The sequence below is a fragment of the Leptodactylus fuscus genome, chromosome 3, assembly GCF_031893055.1.
Source record: "Leptodactylus fuscus isolate aLepFus1 chromosome 3, aLepFus1.hap2, whole genome shotgun sequence".
NCBI lineage: Eukaryota > Metazoa > Chordata > Amphibia > Anura > Leptodactylidae > Leptodactylus > Leptodactylus fuscus.
In genome coordinates, this window is record NC_134267.1 from 87,931,256 (window position 1) to 87,954,395 (window position 23,140).

Below are 23,140 nucleotides of genomic sequence, written 5' to 3' on the forward strand. Positions count from 1 at the left end.
GCGCCTACCAAGGCTCCTGACACTTCTATCCGGCGGCTAGGATAAGGGGAGAGGAGGCCCTGAAAGTCCTAGGGACTGGAGTCATGGGGTCACACCTAAACAGAAAGCACAGTGTAACTGCAATGCAAAACAAAAGACTAAAACAGCATGGAACCAGGGAGGACCACAAGTCCCAGCAAGACACAGAAGAGAAGGCGAGGTCAGACGAGCAATAGGTCGAGCCAGGAGATATACTAAAGGTACCAAATCAAAAGACAAGGGAGAGTCAAAAATACAAGCTGGGCAGATTAACCAAGAGAACAGACCGAATATTAACAGACAGGGAATCAGACTGAGCAGGGGGACCAGGAACCACAAAGTGAATGGCTGGCAAGGATCCATGCCTGGGTGGAGTTTAAATAGCAGCAGAGAACACACCTGATGGCTAATGACATGGAGACTGAAGGCAAGGAAAAGATTAACCCTTAATGACCTAAGCACACCCAATAGAACTCCTAACACGTTTCCCAGGGAGACGCCGCGCAGCAAGGAGACCGCGGCGACTCCGTATCCTAACAGACACAGGGCAGACACGGGCATAAGTGTGAATGCCCCTTCCTATAACTTGTGCCAGATTTCTCAGTGATGTAGATTTCTATTCTGGCGCACACGACCTCCTGAGATGTGCTGGAATTATTAAGATGCCAGAGAAGGTTAATAATTCTGCCACATCTTGCAGGGCCAGTATATTAAGGTTGGCATCAGAAATATGAGTCTTAATAAATCCCCCATTGTCATCTCTGTCCCCAGTAGAGCTCACAATCTACATTCCCTATCAGGTCTGAGCTACGGGACTGGGAGGAAACCGGTCCCCGGAGGAAACAACCCACCAGACACAGGAGAACATACAAGCTCCTTACAGGCATTGTACTTCGTCAGATAAGTATCCAGGACCCCAGGGCTGATCTGCCTATAATATATGAGTCAGAAAAACCAAGAAGTGAACGAAAAACAAAAAAATTAATTGATACATTTTTTAATCATTATAAATTATAATAATTCGTCAATGAAGGCAAACTCTTAGATGAGATCTTCACAGAGTCTCCAGCCTGGCAGATCAGGATAATGCAAATCTGGAGATGATGTTCTTGTCCCCCTGATGTTCTGGAGTATCATGATCTGGCCAAGTTGGGTATTAAATTATTCAATCAACGTTCACTCCCCAGCAGCATAACATTACTCTAAGGAACCATGATGGTCGGGCCTCTGCTGCTGTGCGGTTTCTGTTCCTCCTGCAGCATTTTGGTAGCCACCATTTTCTTTGGGGTGTCATTGATTCGCGGTTCGGACATGCTGCATTCACCTGATCCTTCATAGGATAGTCCAATGGAGCCTGCACTGTCTTGTAGACGTCCTCACTTATGCTCTCTCGAGCTTCCTCCATGTTGTTCTCTTCCTCATACATGCTGTCAGAATCAAAGTAATATTGGGGTGTTCTTATCTCACTGGAATACAATGAGATCTCTTCCATGTCATCTTCCATTTCCTCCTCCTCTTCAATTATGGTGTCCAGATAGGGCCAACGTGAGATCTTTCTAAAGCGATAAGGCTTGAACGCTGGCTTTGCATTCTTGACCATGAATGTCCATTTTTGGTCAGGAAACTCCTCCATATTCTCCATACTCACTGATATGTTTATACTGCAACTTCTCAACTACACCAACAACTGTAACCCTCAAGGGAATGTCCGTGCGGGCCCTTTATATAAGGTCCGTGAAGTCATAACATTCTAGCAGAGCTAACAATCCGCAACATTCCGTGACATCTGCAGATTTTTTATTTTTTTTTGAACATTATATCTTTATTAAATAACTACATAAAACCGCAACATGTCTTTTACATAATAAGGAATCAAAATAATGAATATTCTGTAATGGGGCAGATTTACTGACGTCTAAGGTTTAGTCTTAAACCGCACCAGATTTACCAAGGTGCTTATTGTTGTCTGGCGTGTTGTTGCACTGGCTAGTTTACATTACTCCACTTATTATTTGGCTTTAAAGTTCTTGCCACACTTTTAGTGCACAAAGTTGCAATTTAGGCCACACCCCTTCTTAATAGGTCACGCCCAATTTTGCATTAATTAATGTGAAGCATGACAGGTTAGACAGATTTTGGTTCAAATTACAACATTTTGTTTAATAAATCTCCTCCAGTAAAGTCATCAGATCACATCAATCCAGCATAAAGAAGTATCTGAAATAATTGAGTAGAATCAGGTTCCACCATATCAATGTGCTCTCCATATAGCATAGTGCCCCATTAGTGCCCTCATACAGTATAATGCCCCATTAGTGCCCCATATATTATAATGCACAATTTGTACCTACTATGCAGTATCGTGCCTATTGAGTGCCCCAATACAGTATAATGCTTTATTAGTGCTCCCATGCAGTATAAAGCTCCATGGTGCCTGCCATACAATATGATACCCCATTAATACCCTGTAAAATACAATGCCACATTTGTACCTACTATGCAATATAATGCCTCATTAGTGCCCCCATACAGTCCAATGTTACATTAGTGCCCCCTACAGTGCTCCATTTATACCATCTACACAATATAATGCCCCAATAGTGACCCAGTACAGTACAATGTTCCATTAGAAATGGCTTCCAGAAAAAAGACCTGAGCGGCTCCCATTGATTTCAATGTGAGCCGTCTTTTTGGCCATGGTTTTGAGGCTGCATTCGCCTCAAAACCCTTAGGGCTAGTTCACACGTGAACAAAGGGGCGGATTTTGACAGCGGATTTCGCTTCAAAATCCGCCCCTTTACAATGGTGGTCTATGTAGACCACCGGGCTTTTTTTTTCCGCTAGCGGCGGGCTGCCGCTAGCGGAGAAAAGAAAGGACATGCCCTTTCTTCAGGCGGAAGCCGCGCGGGCTCAGCCCGCTCATTCATTTGAACCGACAGCGGAGGGGAAAGCTGCGACCGCGATGGTCGCGGCAGGCGGGTTTTGACAAGAGAGAGACGCGGCTCACCGCGTCTCTCTCCGTGTCAAAACCCGCGCAGGCAGTTCACATGTGAACTGACCCTCAGGGTCAGTGCACACGGAGTTTTTTGCCGCTGATTTTGACACTGAATTCGCTTCAAAATCAGCCATCCTAATAGAGTTCTATTGGGAGGCTTTTTTTCCAGGCTGATTTTGAGGCGGATTCAGTGTCAAAATCAGCGCCAAAAAACTCATTGTGCACTGAGTCTTAGGTTCAGGATCAGGTTTTGTTGACGCTGCAGCACTCATGGGAGCCCTGCAGCCTCTTCAGTGCTAACCACACACAGCGCTGTCCATTTGTACACTGGTTGTGCTTAGTATCACAGCTTGTCTTATTCACTTGAATGGGTTTTAGCTGCTATCAGGCTATGTGGCCAATGAACATGACATTACATGTGAGCAGAAGCTGAAACAGATGATCCACAGCTGGCACCAGGTGTCAATCCCACACAGATCTTTAATGGAGGACGTATCCCAAGTATAGGTCTTCAGTTGAAAAGTTCTGGAAAAGCCCTTTAAACTGTGGTTCAGAGTCTTATAGCTTTCCTAATTTTATTATATCACTTGGAGTTTCCATTTGCGGCTGCAGTCCCCTATTATTGTCTTTTAGTGGCTTCAAACTGGAACTTTAACTTTGGAGAATTCATCATACATTTTGAGCCAGAATAGCCATATTCCTATTTTATCATATGCATTTTGAAGCAGGCCCTTCAAAAACATTCACAAATCATGAGCTCAACCTATTCTGTACCTGTAAAGCTACAGTGACTTGTTCAAATGATATCTTTGTATTTCCATGATAATAAGCGCTGACAGGATTAAAGTCCATTGGCTCACACCCAAAGTATTTTTGCTTTACTCTAGATATCTAGAGGCATGTTTTCATTGAATACTCTATTTAATATACTTGGCCCATTTCATAGGAATTTTTTTTTTAGAGGTTGTTAATGCTTATTTGCATGGGAAGTTCACCTATTTCTTTACATTATGCACAGGTTTACATACCTTATAGACTGCAAAATGCAAACATTACATTTCTACAATACCTTTTAAAGAATGCAAAGCCTTGTGTTTGGACTACACATGACTATGTGACTGCGTAGACTGTGGAGCACACAATGTTAACAAGATATTAAGAAAATGCGATAGATAGATAGATAGATAGATAGATAGATAGATAGATAGATAGATAGATAGATAATTTGTGTGTAAGTCTTGCCTGGACTTTAGAAAAAGTGTTGACTTTGGTGGACATTAGAGATGAACGAGTAGTATTCGATCAAATACCTCCCCGCCATTGGTATCCGTGTAAGTGGCTGAACACCAAGGGGTTAAACACATCGAATATTCGATGTGCTTAACCTCTTGGTGTTCGGCCGCTTACATGGATACCTATGGCAAGGAGGTATTCGATATAGAATAGAAATAGAAATACTACTCGCTCATCTCTAGTGGACATCTACCTGCTTTAAATATTGTGTCTGGAAGTTCTAGTGGCTTGAGACACAGCACCAGATCTTATCTAGAGATGTGAAGGAACATGAAACAACATACATACACAGTATGGGTAGAATGGGAAAAATTGTAACTGCAACTTGTCTTTAGGGTAAAATATACCGAAATCTTGAGCAAAATAGCACAGTTTGGTACATCTTGTTTTAGACAAGCTGTTTCTGACTCTTAAAAAGGCTGGTGACTTCCCAGAAAAAGGTGTAGTTTTCGGGAACGGGAGGGATGGTGATACAAATGCATCAAATTGCGCCAATTTTGAAGTAAAATTCTACCCCCAACTAATAGGTGGCATAGAATAGACAGTTTATGAAGATGCACCAGAGTTATCCTTCATCTGCTACAATGATAGATTTGTCACATTATAGTAAACCTTTAGTGAATGGGGCCAATGTGTATATGAAGAAGACTATTCTTACAGGAATCTGAAGGAGTTTTCCTTTCTCTTGGGGTATTGTTTTAAGATGACCATTTGCACGCAATATTTTGCTTGGATGGGAAAAAAAAGTCTTCAAAGTGTAGTAAAATATGTCTCTGCTTTTCCCCGAAATGTGGTTTTCCATTCTGCTTACTCAGTACTGGATTGTAGTTGCATGTCCAGCCGTAATCTTCTATTGCTGGTAAATGTCAGCATACCAAGTCTTGGACTTGTTTGTGTGTGGTCCTTCACAGTTTGGTTATAGTAGGGAGAGGAGGAGATATGCATAGCAGGTATTTGTTTTACCTGGTCAACAGGGTGAGCAGGATTCTTTGCATATAATTGGTGTATGGTGTCTTCCATGTAATGTTACACATTATTCCTGTACAATATTGGGGGAATACTTAGTCTGCTTCACGTCTACGTCTAGAGAAGAGTCCTTAAATCTTTAGTGTATCAGGTAAGTATGTGTGATGTTTGTTTAATATTGTAATTTTATGTGCCCATGTAGACACTGACACTGAAGGTGTATATGGACTTCAGTAACAATGATTGTATAGCATACATATAATGTACATAGTATGGAAACAGTGTTGTTTTACATTAAAAAGTAATCTCTGTTAAATTAGTAGGCTACTTTAAATCTATTGTTTTTAGTATGTTGTTCTGATCCATCTGATGAAATGTAAAGTATAATAACACACTACTGTTTGGATCTAATCTTAAAACAGTATGTTGCAATATGCTGTACAATTGCTGCAATATGCTGTATATTTTTCACTGTCTTCCTGGAAGTTTTAATGTCTGTTGCTCTGATCCCCTGACAAAAGACAGGAACTAATGTTTAAAAACTCCAGCTTGGAGCCAGCCTTATTGAAAAGCAAATCCTTTTTTTAAGTATTTCATATGATAGTGAAAAAATGTATGATCAATTTAAAAATGTGGTAAAATTATTTATAAGACCGTAAGATCTTTATGGGTGGGTATGCATGGCCAATTAGATGGCAACCTTGTTATAAAATAGACTGGTGCACCTACTAATGAAATATTGCAGTAGATTTCTTCTAAAGAATTCACAGACAGTCATAGGATGCCGAAAAGTCAGGAGGCCATGCTGTATGTCCTGTTATGTGGCTACAATAGCGCCTCTTTCTTACTCTTATAAGGGCACCTAAGTTAAAGTGATCTGTCTGTTACACATTCCATGAAACCAGCAAGTTTTTCTGGTGATCTTAAGTGTTCAATGATATCTGCCAAATGTTAGTGACACTGTTTGATGGCCTGAGCCTTCAATGATAAGAAAAGTAGAAAAGTATTGTTTCTCTGCTGGCAGTCTGAAGAGGGCAAAGTGTTGTACTTTCTGCCAGTGTTGGTGTGGCACCTGCCTGTGTCCAGCTATCCCTTAATTCAGTTTCTAATAAAACATAGCTGTAGTTGTGGAGAGTTTTGCCTGTCCTTTCTCTGGTTGCTAATGACAAAGAATTGTTGGCAAAGTCTGTTAGGACTGTGTAAATTCTCATCTAACCGGTTTCTTAATGTAGTAGCCATTGAAAAGAATCCTACGGGATAGTCCTGTCTACTCTTCATTGTGCTAGAAAAACAGGTTTGGACAATGTTATCAGATTAAGATGGACATTTCTATCAGTACAATCGCCATACATAGGCCGCCATTTCTATCAGTACAATCGCCATACATAGGCCGCCATTTCCAATGTCAAGTTTGATCGTATTGAAATATGTATTGGAATGTTGGCTGACCAATATTTACTGATATTGATAATGATGATGGATGATATGTTGCTGTATACGTCTGTTGACCATTTATCTGCCTTTAGCAATATATGTGTGCTGCCTATACTGCACCTGCCCCACTTTCTCCCACAAGGTCGGAGAATCACCTAGATTACTTCTTACTTTCTAGAGAGATGTCAATATATCATTCGTTGTTACAGAAAATCAGGGTCCACATGTCACTCGGATTCCCTACAGGGCAGATCTGTAAGGACAACATGTGCCATCATATGAAGCATGGTAATCTAACTTACAAGCAATACATCTAGGGGGGTATACCAGCATAATATGGCATTTGAAAGAGCATGCTACAATTTTTTTATGTAATTAAAAAAAATTTCCATGTAAAATTGAAGACACAAGTAGTACTCCATGGACCGTAGAACATTCTGTTATGGCTCTGTTATGCATTGGGCTGTGAATGAGACCTAAATCTTAATAGTTAAGAGCAGACAAATAATGGTGACAGAGCAGTAAATGTGAATATGAAGATTTCAGACCTTTGGAATTCTATTTTCATGGAAATGTGGCTGAGTTTTGAGTATATTTCCTCTGGCAGATTCCAAGAGAACTGTCTTTGTCTGAACCCTTTGGCCATAGAGCAGGTGAAGCATGAACGTAAAGGCAGCAGGAACTGTCTGTAATCTTAGCCTTTGGATACACTTTACTTCAGTGTCCATTCATCCTTTGGAATGTTTTGTTTCTTTTCAGACATATTTTTTGTGTTTCTGTATAATTTTACCTTCTTTTTCTCTATTCAGGGCACTATAATAAGTGAGAACTAGAACTAATAAGGGCACTATAATAAAGGAGAACTATTATAAATCGTTACAAAAATGCCCACTTATATTATTTTGTAAAGGGCACAAAGGTGGGCAGAAGGGCATTTTTACTTTGCAGGGGCATAATAATAGGCATTATCACTATGTGGGGCTGATGTTAGGGCATCATTGCTGTGTAGGGGCACAGAGGTGAGCTTTAATACCTACATGAGGCATTACTAAATCACCATTTTAGTTATACAATCACACTTTATTAGGATAAAAGTGTCTGCTCACTATTATTCTATTCTATTATTATTATTATTATTATTATTATTATTGAGTACAAAATGTAGCACTATTATTGTGTGGTGCATTACTATTATCTGCAACACAAGTAATGTTTTGGGCAAATATTAGGCACTATCTAGCATTATTTGTTCTCAGGGACAACAGTGTAACTCTGTAGAAGTGTTATGTCACTGTACAGGTGCATAGCCAAACATCGGTATTCAGCTAATAGTTTAACAGGTCTAACGGGATATGCTGCGGAAAAAACCTGCATTTTGCAGCACCTGCAAAGTGAATGAGATTCTGGCTAACCCCATCTACACATTGCAGAAAAAAAAAACACCGTGGGAAAGCTGCATTTAAAAAAAAAAAATGGTTGACATAGGTTTAATAAGGGAAGATATCTGTATAGAAAAACTCAACAAAAACAGAATGAAAAACTCTGCGGTAAAAAGTGTGATGCATATTTTTAACTGTGTTTCACTACATGGAGCCTAAAAGGAGATTGTAAACTTATAATAAGGCCTGGTTAACATCTGCGCACGGGTTTCCATTCAGGGTTGTCCCAGAGCGGAAACCTAATCCACATAAAAAAGCGGTTACCTTAGGAAACCCGCGGACTCCATAGACTGTAATGGGATCTGTGTGGTTTCCGCTCTGTTTCCGCACAAAAAATGCGGAGAGCAAAGCGCTGCTTGCACAAATAAACCCTTTGGTTAAAAAAGGGAGGGCTCCTGTCAAAGTGACAGGTATCCTGGTGATCGTTTTATAAAACTTCTATTATTGACCTTGGTGAAACGTCAGTAAAAACAAAACATATCCCTTATTTCACCAGACATTCGGATAACGTATTTGCTACAACCCCACTATCTAATAGTAAATCTATACTTGCAGCGGTTGATACAGAGTTTATATGATGAGCAGCCCTTTTAACTCTAGTCCATATAGAAAGCTCTGACCAAAGCATTGTATTACAATGTGCTGGGAGGACTGTAAAACCAGTCAGGCATTCCAGAATGAGAAAACAAAAAAACATGATCCACAAAGAGCTGTGTTAGTGTTTCACAACAAACAGTTGAGTTGGATTAAGAGCGATTTACCATTCCCGCCTCTGCCCAATTGACATCCCTAAACCCTGTGCACACAACAGGAAAAATGCTGACGGATAAGAGTGAACAATTGACCAGGGGCTGGTGCTATCACTGCTCATACAGAACAGGAACTTTTTCCACTGTCTTCTCCCACTATCTGTCTCTCTCTTTACTTGGTTAATATTTTTGGAATGGGGAAGAGTCAGCTGGAGAGGAAAGCTGAGGGTTACAGGCCAACCGGCTGGCTCGGATAACATAGGATTGGATGGCAGCTTCCTTTCTCAGCACGAGCTGGAGTGGTGCCATGGTTTTGTGTGTGTAAGTGTGTGCACGCTGAATGAGACAGCTAGGAAACAGCTGTATGTAGCACAGCAGCTCCATGTACTTGGAGAGCTCCTCGCTTCCCTAGCGTTACGTGGAATGGACGCACAATGTTTTGTCTGAAAGGTGAGGTGTTTTTATTTCTCTTTGATTTTGCTGAATTCAAAAGGAAAGCTTTGTCTTTTGTTTGGATTTCTTGCTTCCAAGCGGTCAAACTTTTCAGACAGCCTGGCTACAGTAGGAGCCTCCATTGTTCTCATTGTCCATGTTATAGTCTAGAAAAGCTCCACTAAAATCTCTTTAGATTTAGGTGTAGCCCTCTGTTACATTATTGTTTGACAGAAGAGCTAACTGTTTATTGCCATTGCCTTGTACAATTTCAGGGTTAATAGTTGCTTGGGATGCTCACCATGGTTGCGTTTAACCTTCCTTTGTGAAGTTCATCTTGTACTTTGAGTAGCGTTTTACTACACTACGAGCTATTTAGTGCCAGCACATTATACTTCCTAGCTTTACTGAAAACCTTGAATAGTTCTTTTGTTTGCATTTACTCCATGTTTTTTTGGGAATGACAGTAATATTCTAGATCTGACATAGACAACTTGCACTTTAATTGCTATTTACTATAGGATTATTATTATTTGTAGTAACTACCTTCTGATTTATCTGGTGGAGTCTCAGAACCTGGAAACCTAAAACATGTATCCCAGATAATAAGATCATAAAAAGATAAAATGAATGTATACGCTATGTGTCATTATAAACTAGCATACTTGCTGCTGGCACTGAAGCAGATGACATGTTTGGAGTGGTATGACGCTTTGGGTAACTAACAGGACAAGCTCATAGAGTCACCTAATTCCATTTATAGACTCCAGTTGTTCCCATTTTTCAGCATTCTTAAGCTACCATGATACATGATACGTTGACTGAAAAAGCCAACAGAAGGGAGATGTAGAAAACAGATGAATAGTTAAACTTATGGAAGAAAACGCATCTGCAAAGTGTTTGTGAAAGAAAACTAATGCTGTTGATGCATTCATCTTGGTTAGCTAAAGTTTCCTCACATATGATCATAATGTGTACCATCTGCGTGGCTTACTGTTCCTTCCTCCTAAGAGAGAAGCAGAATGAACATTAAGCAGTGCATTGAGCAGAATTGTTTAGTCTTACCCATTGGTGTTTTACATACATGAAGACAATGCTACAAAATGCTATACTGTGGATGGGTCATCAGTATATGATCTATTGGGGTCTGACTCCTGGACCCTGCACAGATTATCTGTTTCAGTAGGCTTTAGGTGTCAGAATCTGTAGCAGTGGACGTTCACTGTATACTGGTGATTCCAGGGAAGAACAGTGTCGCTCCTATTACTTGAATAGGGGAACCTGTATGTACTCCCTGAACACTGCTGGAACTTCCATGCACAGGCGCTGCCGAAACTACTGATCTAGGCAGGCTCCACGTGTTGGACCTCAACAGATCACATACAGATGATATATCTTGTGGATTTGGCATCAGGCAACCCCTTTAAGACTCCACTATAAGTTCTAAGATATTTCTAATACATCTTGTTTGGACAGTCAAGCCTTGAGCATTTATTAACATTAGATGGGTGTAAATCAGACAAACCAACATCTAGCTCACCTGATACCCTTGATAGGCTTGTAGGGTCACATGTCCCCAATCTCCTGTCAGGGGAGAGTTGGATGGACAGCATGCGCATTAGATGGCCAGTTACTCCTGCCAAATTCAGCAGCTTTAGCATAAAATGAAGCTGAAGTATTATGGGGGTAGGAATGCTTCTAGAGGATAGAAGCATCATAAGAAGGTATGGTGGTTTCATAGAATGGAGAAATACAGTGGACCAGATTTTCTAATACTGTCTAAAAGTTAGACAAATTTCTGATTCGGTTTGAACAATATTTTGTATTCTTAGACTGTCTAATCTTAAGTTTTCCCCTCCTATTAGTTAGTGCATTTGGGGCATATTTTTGTCACACAGAGGAAGTTAGGCCACCCCTCTTCATGTGAAGCCACACTCCCTTTTCGGTCAAATCTGAAAAAAAGTGTCTAACACACTTGATAAATGTGGCGCACCGCATGCTACACAGATTTTACTCCAGAATACTGGTGCATTTTGCTTAATAAACCAGCTCCAAAGTATTGTGCTGCCATTTAGCTTGCCTGCCAAAATAGCAAGTGTAGTACCTGTGGGGTAAAGTGACCACTGACTTGCAGAATTACCAGTCTTTATCAGAGTAAGGCTTCCAAGATACATCTCAAGTAACTCTTGTACTAAGTGCTTTAATTCCTAAAGGACTAGTGTAGTGGTTTAGAGAACAAGCCTCCATTCAGATTTATTCTTAGAAGTCACAACTACGAGATAAAGCTCTAAGATTCTCCAGTACAGAGGAAGAAATAATTGACCATATGCTTCTAAATTGTACATGCCGGATCTGCTGCGTGATGCGAAAATGTGATATGTCACAAGTTATGATAAAGCTGCCACCACAATAGCATCAATATCGTAATCCTGGTGGCCGTCAAGGTGATTTTTAGAAGTTTGGGGTTAAATCTAGAACCAGGGAAAGGAATGTAGCATATAAAAGGTTAGATGTCTTGCAAAACAGCTGAGAGCAAATCTATCCAGATGTTGGCTGCTTAGAAGCCAAGAAGTTTTCTAAGTTGCATGTCTTCATGACTAATTAAATTCCTATACCAAGAGATGCTTGTGCTTTCTTATAAGTAGCCTGCCTTGGAATCTTCTTATCTGATTTGTAAGCGATAAATAATCTTACGAAAGAAAGTATACTGATTCATAGAATGTGAATATAAGACACATGGATAGGGGTACGTTAAATATAAAATAGGTACAACAGAATGTAGAATATTAGTTTATATACATCAGGCCAAAGGTCTATGGCTTCATGACCATAGTAATGTGGGGGTCTTGGGGAAATCGAAGGGATGGCATCCACATTATGTCAGGAAACAAACATGGACCTGCTCCATTTATGCGGCTTGGTCTTGCGGCCCTCACACACATTCGTGAAAACTACAGATATGTGTATGGGGCCATAGAAATAAATGGGTCTGTATTTAATTTTCTACAATTACTAACGTGTAATTGTGGATAATATATGACAATAAACTACAGCTTTGTACATGGGGCCTAAAAAGTGTTAATGCTCATAGTAACTTGTGAAAATCTGGACTTAATGTTAAATAGCAAATGTGATGGGTTTCTATGGGCAACACTAACTTATTATTAGAACGTTTTTTGTATCGGAGACTCTTTACAGTGCTCTAGCAAAGCTAGTACAAGAAAAAAGTGGAGCAGATGCCTGTAAAAACTCCAGTAAGAGTCTAACACTAACGTCAGGGTCCTAAGTTGTGCCCCAACTGGCCATTATGGGTGACTCCACCTTTGCTATGTGATAACTTACAAAAAGGTTTCCCACTAGGACCCGTTGAATTAAAAAAAGCACCTTCCGCATGGAGCAATGGTTCACAATTAGTGACAAAATTATAGCGCTAAATATTAGGATCTATATTAACCCTTAAAAATACTCAGTTGCTTTTTACACCCCCACCTTTCTATGTCGCTGTACAATACTAATCTTTATCAGGATACGGGCTTAAGCAGACTAGACATGTTCTAAACGTAGTCACTGATTTACAGATATGTCTCAGACATTTACAGCCCAGGAATCGGTGTTATTGCTGGGAACCAGCCTCTTTTCTGACTGTTCCTCAAGATGATTCATACCTAGGGTTCAAAGGTGATATGAATCAGAGCTCTGAGATAGGTGATGTTTCAGTTGTTTATCCTGCACGATAAAGCAGACTGCCATGGATTTTACTAACGTTTAATACTAATACTCCAGGCATTTCTTATAGACAATATTGTATTATTACTGTCCTGATTAAAATAACAGTTGAGCTCCGCTAGAGACCATTAGAATTAGGGTATCATCAAGATAAGCTAGGCCCCAAGATGTGAATACACAGTGGTTGTGGCCATGGCGGAAACACCGCTGGAAAAATGCCATGATTTACAGTACCTGCAAAGTGGATGGGATTCTGCTAATCCCATCCACACATTGCAGAAAACTATCTGCAGCGGAATTGGTGCGATTTAAAGAACGATTGTGTTACTGTAAATCGCAGAATGTCAGTTATACCTACGGAAATGCTGGCGGTTTCTGTATAGGTATAATAGACACCAAAAGTCCACAGAGGAAAACCGTGCAGACTTTCAGGGAAAAACGTGGTAGAAAAAAAAACGCAATGTACCTCTCCATGGGGTTTTAGCCTTAACAGTGCCCAGAAAAGACTATTGTTGGAATAATCTACTGTGCCCCATATAAATTCTGTGATCCCCCCTCTGCCCTCTCTGCAGTCAAAAAGTTGCACATGTGCTTCTGGCACAACACATGCTATATTTAGACTCCGGCTAGCTAGAGGGACGTATATCAGATGTTCTCTTTAACTCATCTCTATTGGGCAGTAGAAGTCTTAGAGTGGTCTGGGTCTGAGAGTGGTCTGGTTTGATGCACTTGGGTTGGTTTAACCTATTACTTAAGAAAGGCTATTCTTCGATTACCTTTATTATTCTGATCTGTGCCACCTCCTTAGAAATATCTTCTTTTTTCCGTCTGTAAAGAAGTTTTCTCTTAGCACTGTGGGCGTCCCCAGTGCTGCTTGAAAACTCTCCAGCGACGGCCTCTGTCGTCCTCTCCGCCTCCTTCTCATGCGATCCTCTTCTCTTTGTTCCAAAGCGCCGACTGCGCATGCCTGTCTGCCATTTTCCTGTGTAGTCATCATCATACCAATACCAGTGCTGCAAAACTGCTCCCATTTAAATAGGTGCTTGGTGTAAGACCCCCACCAATCTGATAATGAATAACAAATGCTAACAATAGGTCATCAATATGAAAATCCCACTGAAGCCCGGAAAACCATATTAAGACCCACATGGTGGTAAAAGGTGGACATTTACTATAAAGGACCTTTACTTCTAAAATTCAGAAAAGTAAAAGTTAGCATCTGAGTTCTTCCCAATGAAGAGGTTAATGTCCCTTCCTTGCTCTGTCTTGTGGTTGCTGCTGAGTCATTAAACTTGTCTGAGTAGTTTTAGCGGAGGAAGCCTGGCAATAAGTGTTCAATTGTTAGTGAGAGCAGCAGAGGTAGAGTCCACAGACTCAGGACAGAACCTTGAGCGAGGGCAACATAAATTATTATAGTAAAAGAAATGATGTATTTTCCTTCCCAGCCATATTTTATGCTCAGCCTCTTTATCTACATACACTGTAATGATAACCTTATGAACCCACTCGCCATGTACTGTGGGGTTTCACAACTAAATCACTCGATGGCTCATATTATAACAAGATGTGCTCTATATTCCCATTCCCTTATCCACCCACTCCATTCCATGGTCTACTAGAACAGCATTTAGCAACACTTTATTAGAGGAACAGAGCTTGTCTCCATAAAACCTCTTTAAAATCCAGACATAAGAAATTGTTGTTTTGTTTTCTTTTTTAGCATTTTCGGCATTGCAGGAAGCTGACAAAGTCTGTTGCGAGACCTAGAATGATAGAATATTACAAGATAGATTAGGAGTGTAAAAAGACAGTGCACAGCTTTGTGCTTTCTTCCTACTGTACTGATCCTGGAAATCCCGTCTCTTCTGTTTTTATGAATGTAAATTGAATCTATGGTGTGTTTCGAAACACTTGCTGGCAAGGTGTATTTCATGAAATAGTGTGTCCTAGCAACAGGATAAGTCGCTTTGACACAAAGGAAGGAGGAGAAAGAGGGATTATATTAATTTGCACTTTGTTTCTATAACCACTATGTTTGACTGTAGTCTTGTGAAAATGCATGCACCATACCTGGTGGTAAAACAAAAGTGCCACCTATTGGGCTTTCAAGTAGTCTTGCGATATGAGCTGGAACGTAAACCAAATCAAGAATTTTCTTTCGGGAGGAAAATACACCAATCCAGAAACAGCTGTTCTGGATTTCTTGCTTCTCTTCAGTGCAGAGTAGGGTCCTGGTGAACGCGGTATAACGTGAAACTCCAGGCTCCAATGTGAAATCTGTGCCAGATCCAGCAAATTAGGAAGTAGACCCTATTGCATCACCTAGGGCCCCTTCACACGGAGTAAACGCGCGTGTATTTTGGCAAAATACACGTGTAAAAAAATACACGTGTAAAATAAGACTCCCATTGACTTCAATGACATTTTTTTACACGTGTAAAAAAACACGTCAAAATACACATGGAAAATGTCATTGAAGTCAATGGGAGTCTTATTTTACACGTGTATTTTGCCAAAATACACGCGTGTTTATGCGTGTGAAGGGGCCCTAAGTCTCCTGGGCCCTGGTGCAAATAAACCCCCTCATATCACACCCTTGACTGGTTAGCTAAGTCAGATGCTATTGATATAGGTCAGGAGGAGTACTTTGTCTTATTGAAGAGACCACACTATCAGCACAGGGAGACTTACACTCACCGGCCACTTTATTAGGTACACCTGTCCAACTGCTCGTTAACACTTAATTTCTAATCAGCCAATCACATGGCGGCAACTCAGTGCATTTAGGCATGTAGACATGGTCAAGACAATCTCCTGCAGTTCAAACCGAGCATCAGTATGGGGAAGAAAGGTGATTTGAGTGCCTTTGAACGTGGCATGGTTGTTGGTGCCAGAAGGGCTGGTCTGAGTATTTCAGAAACTGCTGATCTACTGGGATTTTCACGCACAACCATCTCTAGGGTTTACAGAGAATGGTCCGAAAAAGAAAAAACATCCAGTGAGCGGCAGTTCTGTGGGCGGAAATGCGTTGTTGATGCCAGAGGTCAGAGGAGAATGGCCAGACTGGTTCGAGCTGATAGAAAGGCAACAGTGACTCAAATAGCCACCCGTTACAACCAAGGTAGCCAGAAGAGCATCTCTGAACGCACAGTACGTCGAACTTTGAGGCAGATGGGCTACAGCAGCAGAAGACCACACCGGGTGCCACTCCTTTCAGCTAAGAACAGAAAACTGAGGCTACAATTTGCACAAGCTCATCGAAATTGGACAATTGAAGATTGGAAAAACGTTGCCTGGTCTGATGAGTCTCGATTTCTGCTGCGACATTCGCATGGTAGGGTCAGAATTTGGCGTCAACAACATGAAAGCATGGATCCATCCTGCCTTGTATCAACGGTTCAGGCTGGTGGTGGTGGTGTCATGGTGTGGGGAATATTTTCTTGGTACTCTTTGGGCCCCTTGGTACCAATTGAGCATCGTTGCAACGCCAAAGCCTACCTGAGTATTGTTGCTGACCATGTCCATCCCTTTATGACCACAATGTACCCAACATCTGATGGCTACTTTCAGCAGGATAATGCGCCATGTCATAAAGCTGGAATCATCTCAGACTGGTTTCTTGAACATGACAATGAGTTCACTGTACTCCAATGGCCTCCACAGTCACCAGATCTCAATCCAATAGAGCATCTTTGGGATGTGGTGGAACGGGAGATTCTCATCATGGATGTGCAGCCGACAAATCTGCGGCAACTGTGTGATGCCATCATGTCAATATGGACCAAAATCTCCGAGGAATGCTTCCAGCACCTTGTTGAATCTATGCCATGAAGAATTGAGGCAGTTCTGAAGGCAAAAGGGGGTCCAACCCGTTACTAGCATGGTGTACCTAATAAAGTGGCCGGTGAGTGTATAAGCTATGTTTGCTCTCCTAGGAATTCTGGGAAAATGTATGAAATTAAATGTTCCTGGATAGAAAAAGGAATACTGCTGTAGTACCACCTTCCTTATAACTCAGTGGTAGACTTATTGAAAAACCTTGTGGTGTGACTTGAGATGGAATCTTGTGAAACACATAAGTAACAAGATGAGCAGGTGAATCTTCTTGGTGCTTTATTTTGGTTCAGCGAAATAAATTTTCTCCTTTCCTCTTTGGGAAAAATTACCTTTGTATAAAAAAACTGTTCAGATCAAATGATAATATTCTGGAGAATTCTCTTATTCCGGCCTAAATTGCAATATGTAAGCCCGGCTTTAGCAAGAACTCTCATACTAATATGTTAAGTAGACACATACATTCCTTTCATGTCAGTGGCGCGACATATGGAAGTAGATAACAGTCTGGTGCGCCAAGTGTCCTTGTCTACTTGTCTGGCAGGTGAAGTGGTCTGCTATCTAAGTCTGATATATGCGTTTTCTCCTAACCCCAATACAAATACCATTAGTAAGGTTAGGTTCACATCTGCGTTAGAGCCTCCATTGGAAACTCCATTGCAGAGACTGATGAAAATTGTTGTAGAAAAATGCCCTACGAGGTTGAATTTTGTCTCTGCTGCTTTCAGTTTTGAAACGGCAGACACCCAGCAAAGCATTATCATCAATAGGGTCAATGGTCTCCATGTGTAACCTCTGTCATAGCACAGTTCCCAGAGGGCTAATGTAATATCTGTGTAGGATGCTTTGTCCTACACACGAGACTGGCCATTAGTTCCTGGCCACAAATTTGTACAAATGTGAAAGATAGACCACAGTGGTGAAAAGCAGGATAAGTGGCAGTATACAGCGTAATAAGAGGATACAGCAGTAAAAGAGGTAGAATATAGCAGAATAAGAGGCAAAATATAACATTATAAGAGGCAGTAGAATACAGCTGTATAAAGCAGAATAAGAGGCAGAATACCACAGAATAGGAGGCAGAATACAGGTATTATTAAATAGACCTACCTATGGTCGTGGAGGTCCAAAGCAAAATTCTCACCTGAAAGTGGGTCCGGCCTTCAGAATGTTTGGAAACCATTGTACCAGATTATTTGTAATACAACAAATATGAAAATAATTGTCCAGAAGTTGGCTAGATCTTAAAATAACAAATCATTTATTTACCTTTTAAACCCATGGCACTCTGTTCTTTAGCATCACCGCTGCAATGACATATGGCCCTGGCACCTGCCAATATCTAGTGCTGTGCTGACTATAGTAAGGTCAACATGTAAGGTCAAAGTGTCATGGCTGAGAGAAGTGGTTGGCTGCCACAGTCACACGTCTGGATGTCTCATCTTTAGTACAGTATTATGATAAAGAGTGGATAAAGGAGTATTGAAGGGGAGCCCATTAAGCATTTTGGCTATTCAAACAGAAACTTGACACAGTTGTGAATTATTCTGCAATAGGTTGTAAAGGCAGCAAGTCTCCTTAGTAACCAGATAGATGATTATAATTATTAACAACATATGGTAATTACCTTTATGCAAGAGGATTGCTTGACTAAGCCAATTATCATGTATAATGACAAGCTAGAAAAGCACTTTACACAGCTTTTATTGTTTTAGGATCTTACAGGTTAAGATATCAGTGCCGTAGAATAAGAAGAGGGACTTATTCATAGAAACATCCACATAGTCTAAGGTCTAGTGTGATCTGTTGGCTGCACATGGCTTAAATCCTTTTTAGGTTGAGGCCTCACTTTATGGAAACGCTGCTTTTTTATTGCAGATTTTGCGGTGTGTGTGTTTTTGTTTTTTTTGTTTTTTTTTTACCTAAACCTAGTATTGGCTACAGAAGGAATGGGAATTAGCTCAGAAGCCATCATACTTCTCCCTTCTGTTCAATCCAGTCCTGGCTTTGGCTCAAAGAAATGCAGCAAAAAAATCTGCATTTCCACAAAGTGGGGCCTTAGCCTTAGGCTTCTTTCATATGGTCAGTGTTTTGTCATTGATTTTCATCAGTGATTGCGTGCCAAAATTAGGAGTGGGTTAAAAACATATCATGACTTTAGCACGGTTAGAATTTTTTTTTTTTAGTCCCCACCATTCCTGAGCAATGAGTGCAGTTAGTTTTGTACTTAGTCTGTACTGTCAGGTTGGCAGTGTCAGAGAGAAGCAGGAAAGGAGGCGTGATTCAGAGCTCCAACCAGAGGTGGACAGTGTCAGAGCTCCTTGTGTGATCCTTCCTGATACCAACCACTTGACAGTAGGAAACCTAAATTAGCATATCAGGCACCAAAACTAACTGCACTGATTTCTTGAGAATTTTCATGGCCATAAGCAGTAATAACTTGGAGTTGACTCACTGAGGTCTATGGGAGAGTTTTCTAATCATGCTCATTTGGGACAAGGGGGCATAAATAAGCTGTGAATTCAACTGCTGATCCATAGTGGATAGAATAATTGGTCAGTGATGTTATCTATAGAGGTGTTACCTTGTATTGTGATCTAGTCTGTCTTGTTTGTGCATTAAATAAGTTGTCTAGAAAGAAGACAACTACAGAATTCACAATTGTCAGTATATATAATGAATACTAGTAATTAGGATTAGTGGCCAGACTGAAAATTGCACGATTTAGTACTTTTTTTTTATATAGATTGTGACATGAAAAATAAAAATCACAAATTCTTTAAAACAGTGTTTAATTTAATATCAATGTACCAATCTAATTGATAATAACTACCTATGTGTATAGCTTAAACCAAGGGGAATCCCTAAGCAAGTACTTTGAAATTGGTTTGACAATTTTGTTTTTGTCCTGCGTCTAAATGTAAAAAAGACCTCTAAAAATCACACTTCTGGTGGCTATATATGTTTCCATAATCTTCTCTAGTAATGCCATCTGTGGTCATGGCCCTGCTAATAAGTATTAGGAACACAGCACTGTAATCTAAGATTAGTCTTAACAAATGCATGAGAATTGCCCAAGACCACAAGCGTCTCTTCTTAAGAATGAAACTTTTCACTGACCTGTAGCTCATTTTTGCATCTCTGATATCGAGAAAGATGATCTCTAGAGTTTAGTCCACGATGGCTACTCATTTATAAGAAAATACATAATTTACACAAGAAGATCTTACAATTGGCAAAATCAGTCAGTCATTATGATTTGACACTGTTTGGAAACCTTTAGCAAGGCAAAGAGAGAGTGTGGAAGATGCTGAAGAACGCAATTCTTTTTGGAATCTATGATCTCTGAAGCTGCTCTGCTCCTTTTGTCCATGGATTTGTGAGCATAAAGAAGAAAAAGACTGGCCACTCCTGCTCCAGGCCTCCCACTGGGAATACTAGGCCATCCTCAGTGTAAGGAACATTGCAGAATGATTGCATACGTTCATTGCTTGCCTGCAGACCCAATGGTGGGCTGCCTGCACAGAGTGAAGTGGCAGACCTATTGCGATGAAGAAGAACAGGAACTCATTCCTCTCTACACATTCAAAATGGGAAATTCTGCCACCAAGAAACATGGAAGGAAAAAGTTGCACAGCGAAGATGAAAATGAGTTCTGGCCAAGTAAGATCTTTATCTAATGAATTCATGATATGCAATAAGGTGTATGTGCAGCATTAAAAGTATTAATGGTATAAAATGTCGTATAAATATCAAATATTCTTTAGTTCTTTATAGCGCGGTGCTTTTAAATAATTTTTTGATACATTTTATACGCATAGATATAAGAGACTAGGCATCATCTCAGATGGTCCACTTTGGTTTTCAATGTAACATTTTGTATCTTTAAATCTAGTACAATAATTGCGATGTACAAGAATACAGAATTTACAGTCATGTAGTATATGGAGACAGCTGTGTCCATAATCTCAGAATGGAAAGTGTGGGATTCCAAAAATTACATTGCAGTTTTTTATGCTGCATAAGATTCAAAGGTAATTCTCTGGCTGACGGAGGACCACAATATATGTTCACAGCTGAGAGGAGGAGGAGGGGGAGGAAGAGGAGGAGGAGGAGAGGTGCATGAATGTGCTCAGCTGGCTGGAAGGTGCTCTCTTTATGTGCACTGCTCTGTAATATACATCATGCTGCTCCACAGTTCATGCTCAAAAAAGCATGAGAGGAACCTGCTTTTAGGATAAAAATCCTCACTGCAATAAACTGCTGGGCTGGTGGCACCTAACCCAGAAATAATGGCCAAGTCAAGAAGAGCTCATGACTGTTTTGACATAATATCTATTTTGGCTATTAGTCCAGCTGTAATGAAAAGAACCTGTCCACCAACACAAACCCAGTTACCTCCTTCGACCACCTCCCTAGTGATCTAATCCCTTCTGTTGCTCTTACAATTCTGTTTAAGGATGCGAATTGATAAACCATTTATTTCCGTATTGTACACGTTTTCTGCTCTAATTTGTAATTCTTCTTTTTAGAACAGTTGACCTTTAACCCCTTTAACCCCTTTAACCCTAGTTAGTAGACGGACAAGTCCACCCACTTTTACTTTTTGTCTCAACAGGATATTGTAAAAATAACAAGGCAGGCTTTCATTTCTCCCCATATTTCATATTGGTGTTGTACAGAAATAAGAATGGGATGATGAATGGGGTTTTTTGGGGTTCAATGTCTAATGACATACCTCCATCAAAGGATTTAAAGGTTGTAGACTTTGCACGCCATTCCCTGTACCCCTCTGAAGTCAGCATTGTTTCTTACGCTAGGTTCCTGTACATGTTATATTATTTGTTACAGAGAAAATGTTATTCATTGCAATTACAAGGTCAGCTCATTAAGGCAAATGTTCGTTGTGAGCTCATTACATCAGATTTCCATGCACTGGCAGATCTTTCATCTTCCCAGCTGCTTCCCATCCCTTATTGCCTCTAGAGACATCAGCGTTGGATACCATTGACAGGTTTAATGGTATGACTCAGGATTGTCTCAAAAATGATAATAAAACATTGATCTTTCAATATAGTCCATTCAAGAAAACCAAAACAATTGGTCTTTCATATTAATGTATGGATCCAAGTTGAAACATTAAATACAAATGAGATGTCTATTTTATTCCACATAATAGGTCATAGGGCTTATGTTTCCTTAAAAGGCTGTACATGGAAGCATATACAGTTCTGCTGAGGTCTGTCCCATTGAGTTGACAAGGTTTAAAACTGACAAAAATTTGATTAAGAAAAATGAACACAAAGTGTTGAACACCATCATAAACATTCACATATATTACGGGAAACGATCATTTGCTGACACACTACTGACACTTCATTGATCCCTGAAGAAGTGAAGCCCCCCTCCCCCACCCCAGGCCAGGATCAGTATTCTTTGTTGCATATGTAATATAAAAAGTCATTGACATTGTACAATATACTCAATTTCTTGTATGGATGTTGACAAAGCTAGACACTGTATATAAAATATGTAAGGTGATGTTTGTAATCTTGTTTCGTAACAGGTTATTTTAAAGCCTTTTGGACCTGTTTAGCAATATTGTGGAACAACAGAATTATTTTTCTTTTGCAGAATCTTAAAAAAACAAACAAAAAAAACACTCTGCCTATGGGAATTGTAGACATACAGAGGTACAGTCGAGTCCACTTCGATCTTGGATGTTGCTTTGTAACTCTGTATAACTGGGAGTCTTTGTGGAACTAAAATACAGTGCCCCATTGAAACCTATGTGGCAGTACTGTAATACCTACACTACAGTTTGTACGGTATCGGTGACCTGTGGGGGTCACAGGTATCAGACCCCTGCAGATCTAATATTGATGGCCTATCCTAAAGATAGGCCATCAATGTTAAAAGTGGCATAACCCCTTTAATACTGGTGTTGATGATGATCTTGGACCTGGTTGGTTGAACGTTTCTTTGGCTGACTGTTACCTTCCCTGACCGTGACTTCTCCATAGACGTACCAGGTTGGCTCAGCCAAGTGTATGTGTGTTCTACATGGGGAGATGGAAAAATAATACTACCAGACTTCCTTTAACATTTATTTATAACATTTTTACATCACTATGTTCTGTCATTCCATGTAAATGGCTTGCATTCAGTGTTTTACATACACAATTTCCCAGACTGTAAATGTATAGGCACTATCCACCTGTGCAGTTTCCATAGAAAGGCTTAGTTTTCTCTAA

General features: G+C 40.3%; 1 protein-coding gene across 8 annotated transcripts in view; it reads left to right on the forward strand.

Annotated features, from left to right (window-relative positions):
* The window catches only part of NHSL1 (NHS like 1), a 170,402-nt gene that overhangs the window by 84,943 nt on the left and 62,319 nt on the right, over window positions 1–23,140 (forward strand). Inside the window, exon 1 of one of the 8 annotated variants that reach the window (XM_075267918.1) lies at window positions 19,908–20,549. The exons of the other annotated variants lie outside the window; for them this stretch is intronic. Within the exon in view, the coding sequence (XP_075124019.1) occupies window positions 20,357–20,549 (193 nt within the window). The 5' untranslated portion in view covers window positions 19,908–20,356. Of the gene's footprint in view, window positions 1–19,907; window positions 20,550–23,140 lie in introns of those variants that run through there. 8 annotated transcript variants of the gene reach the window in all.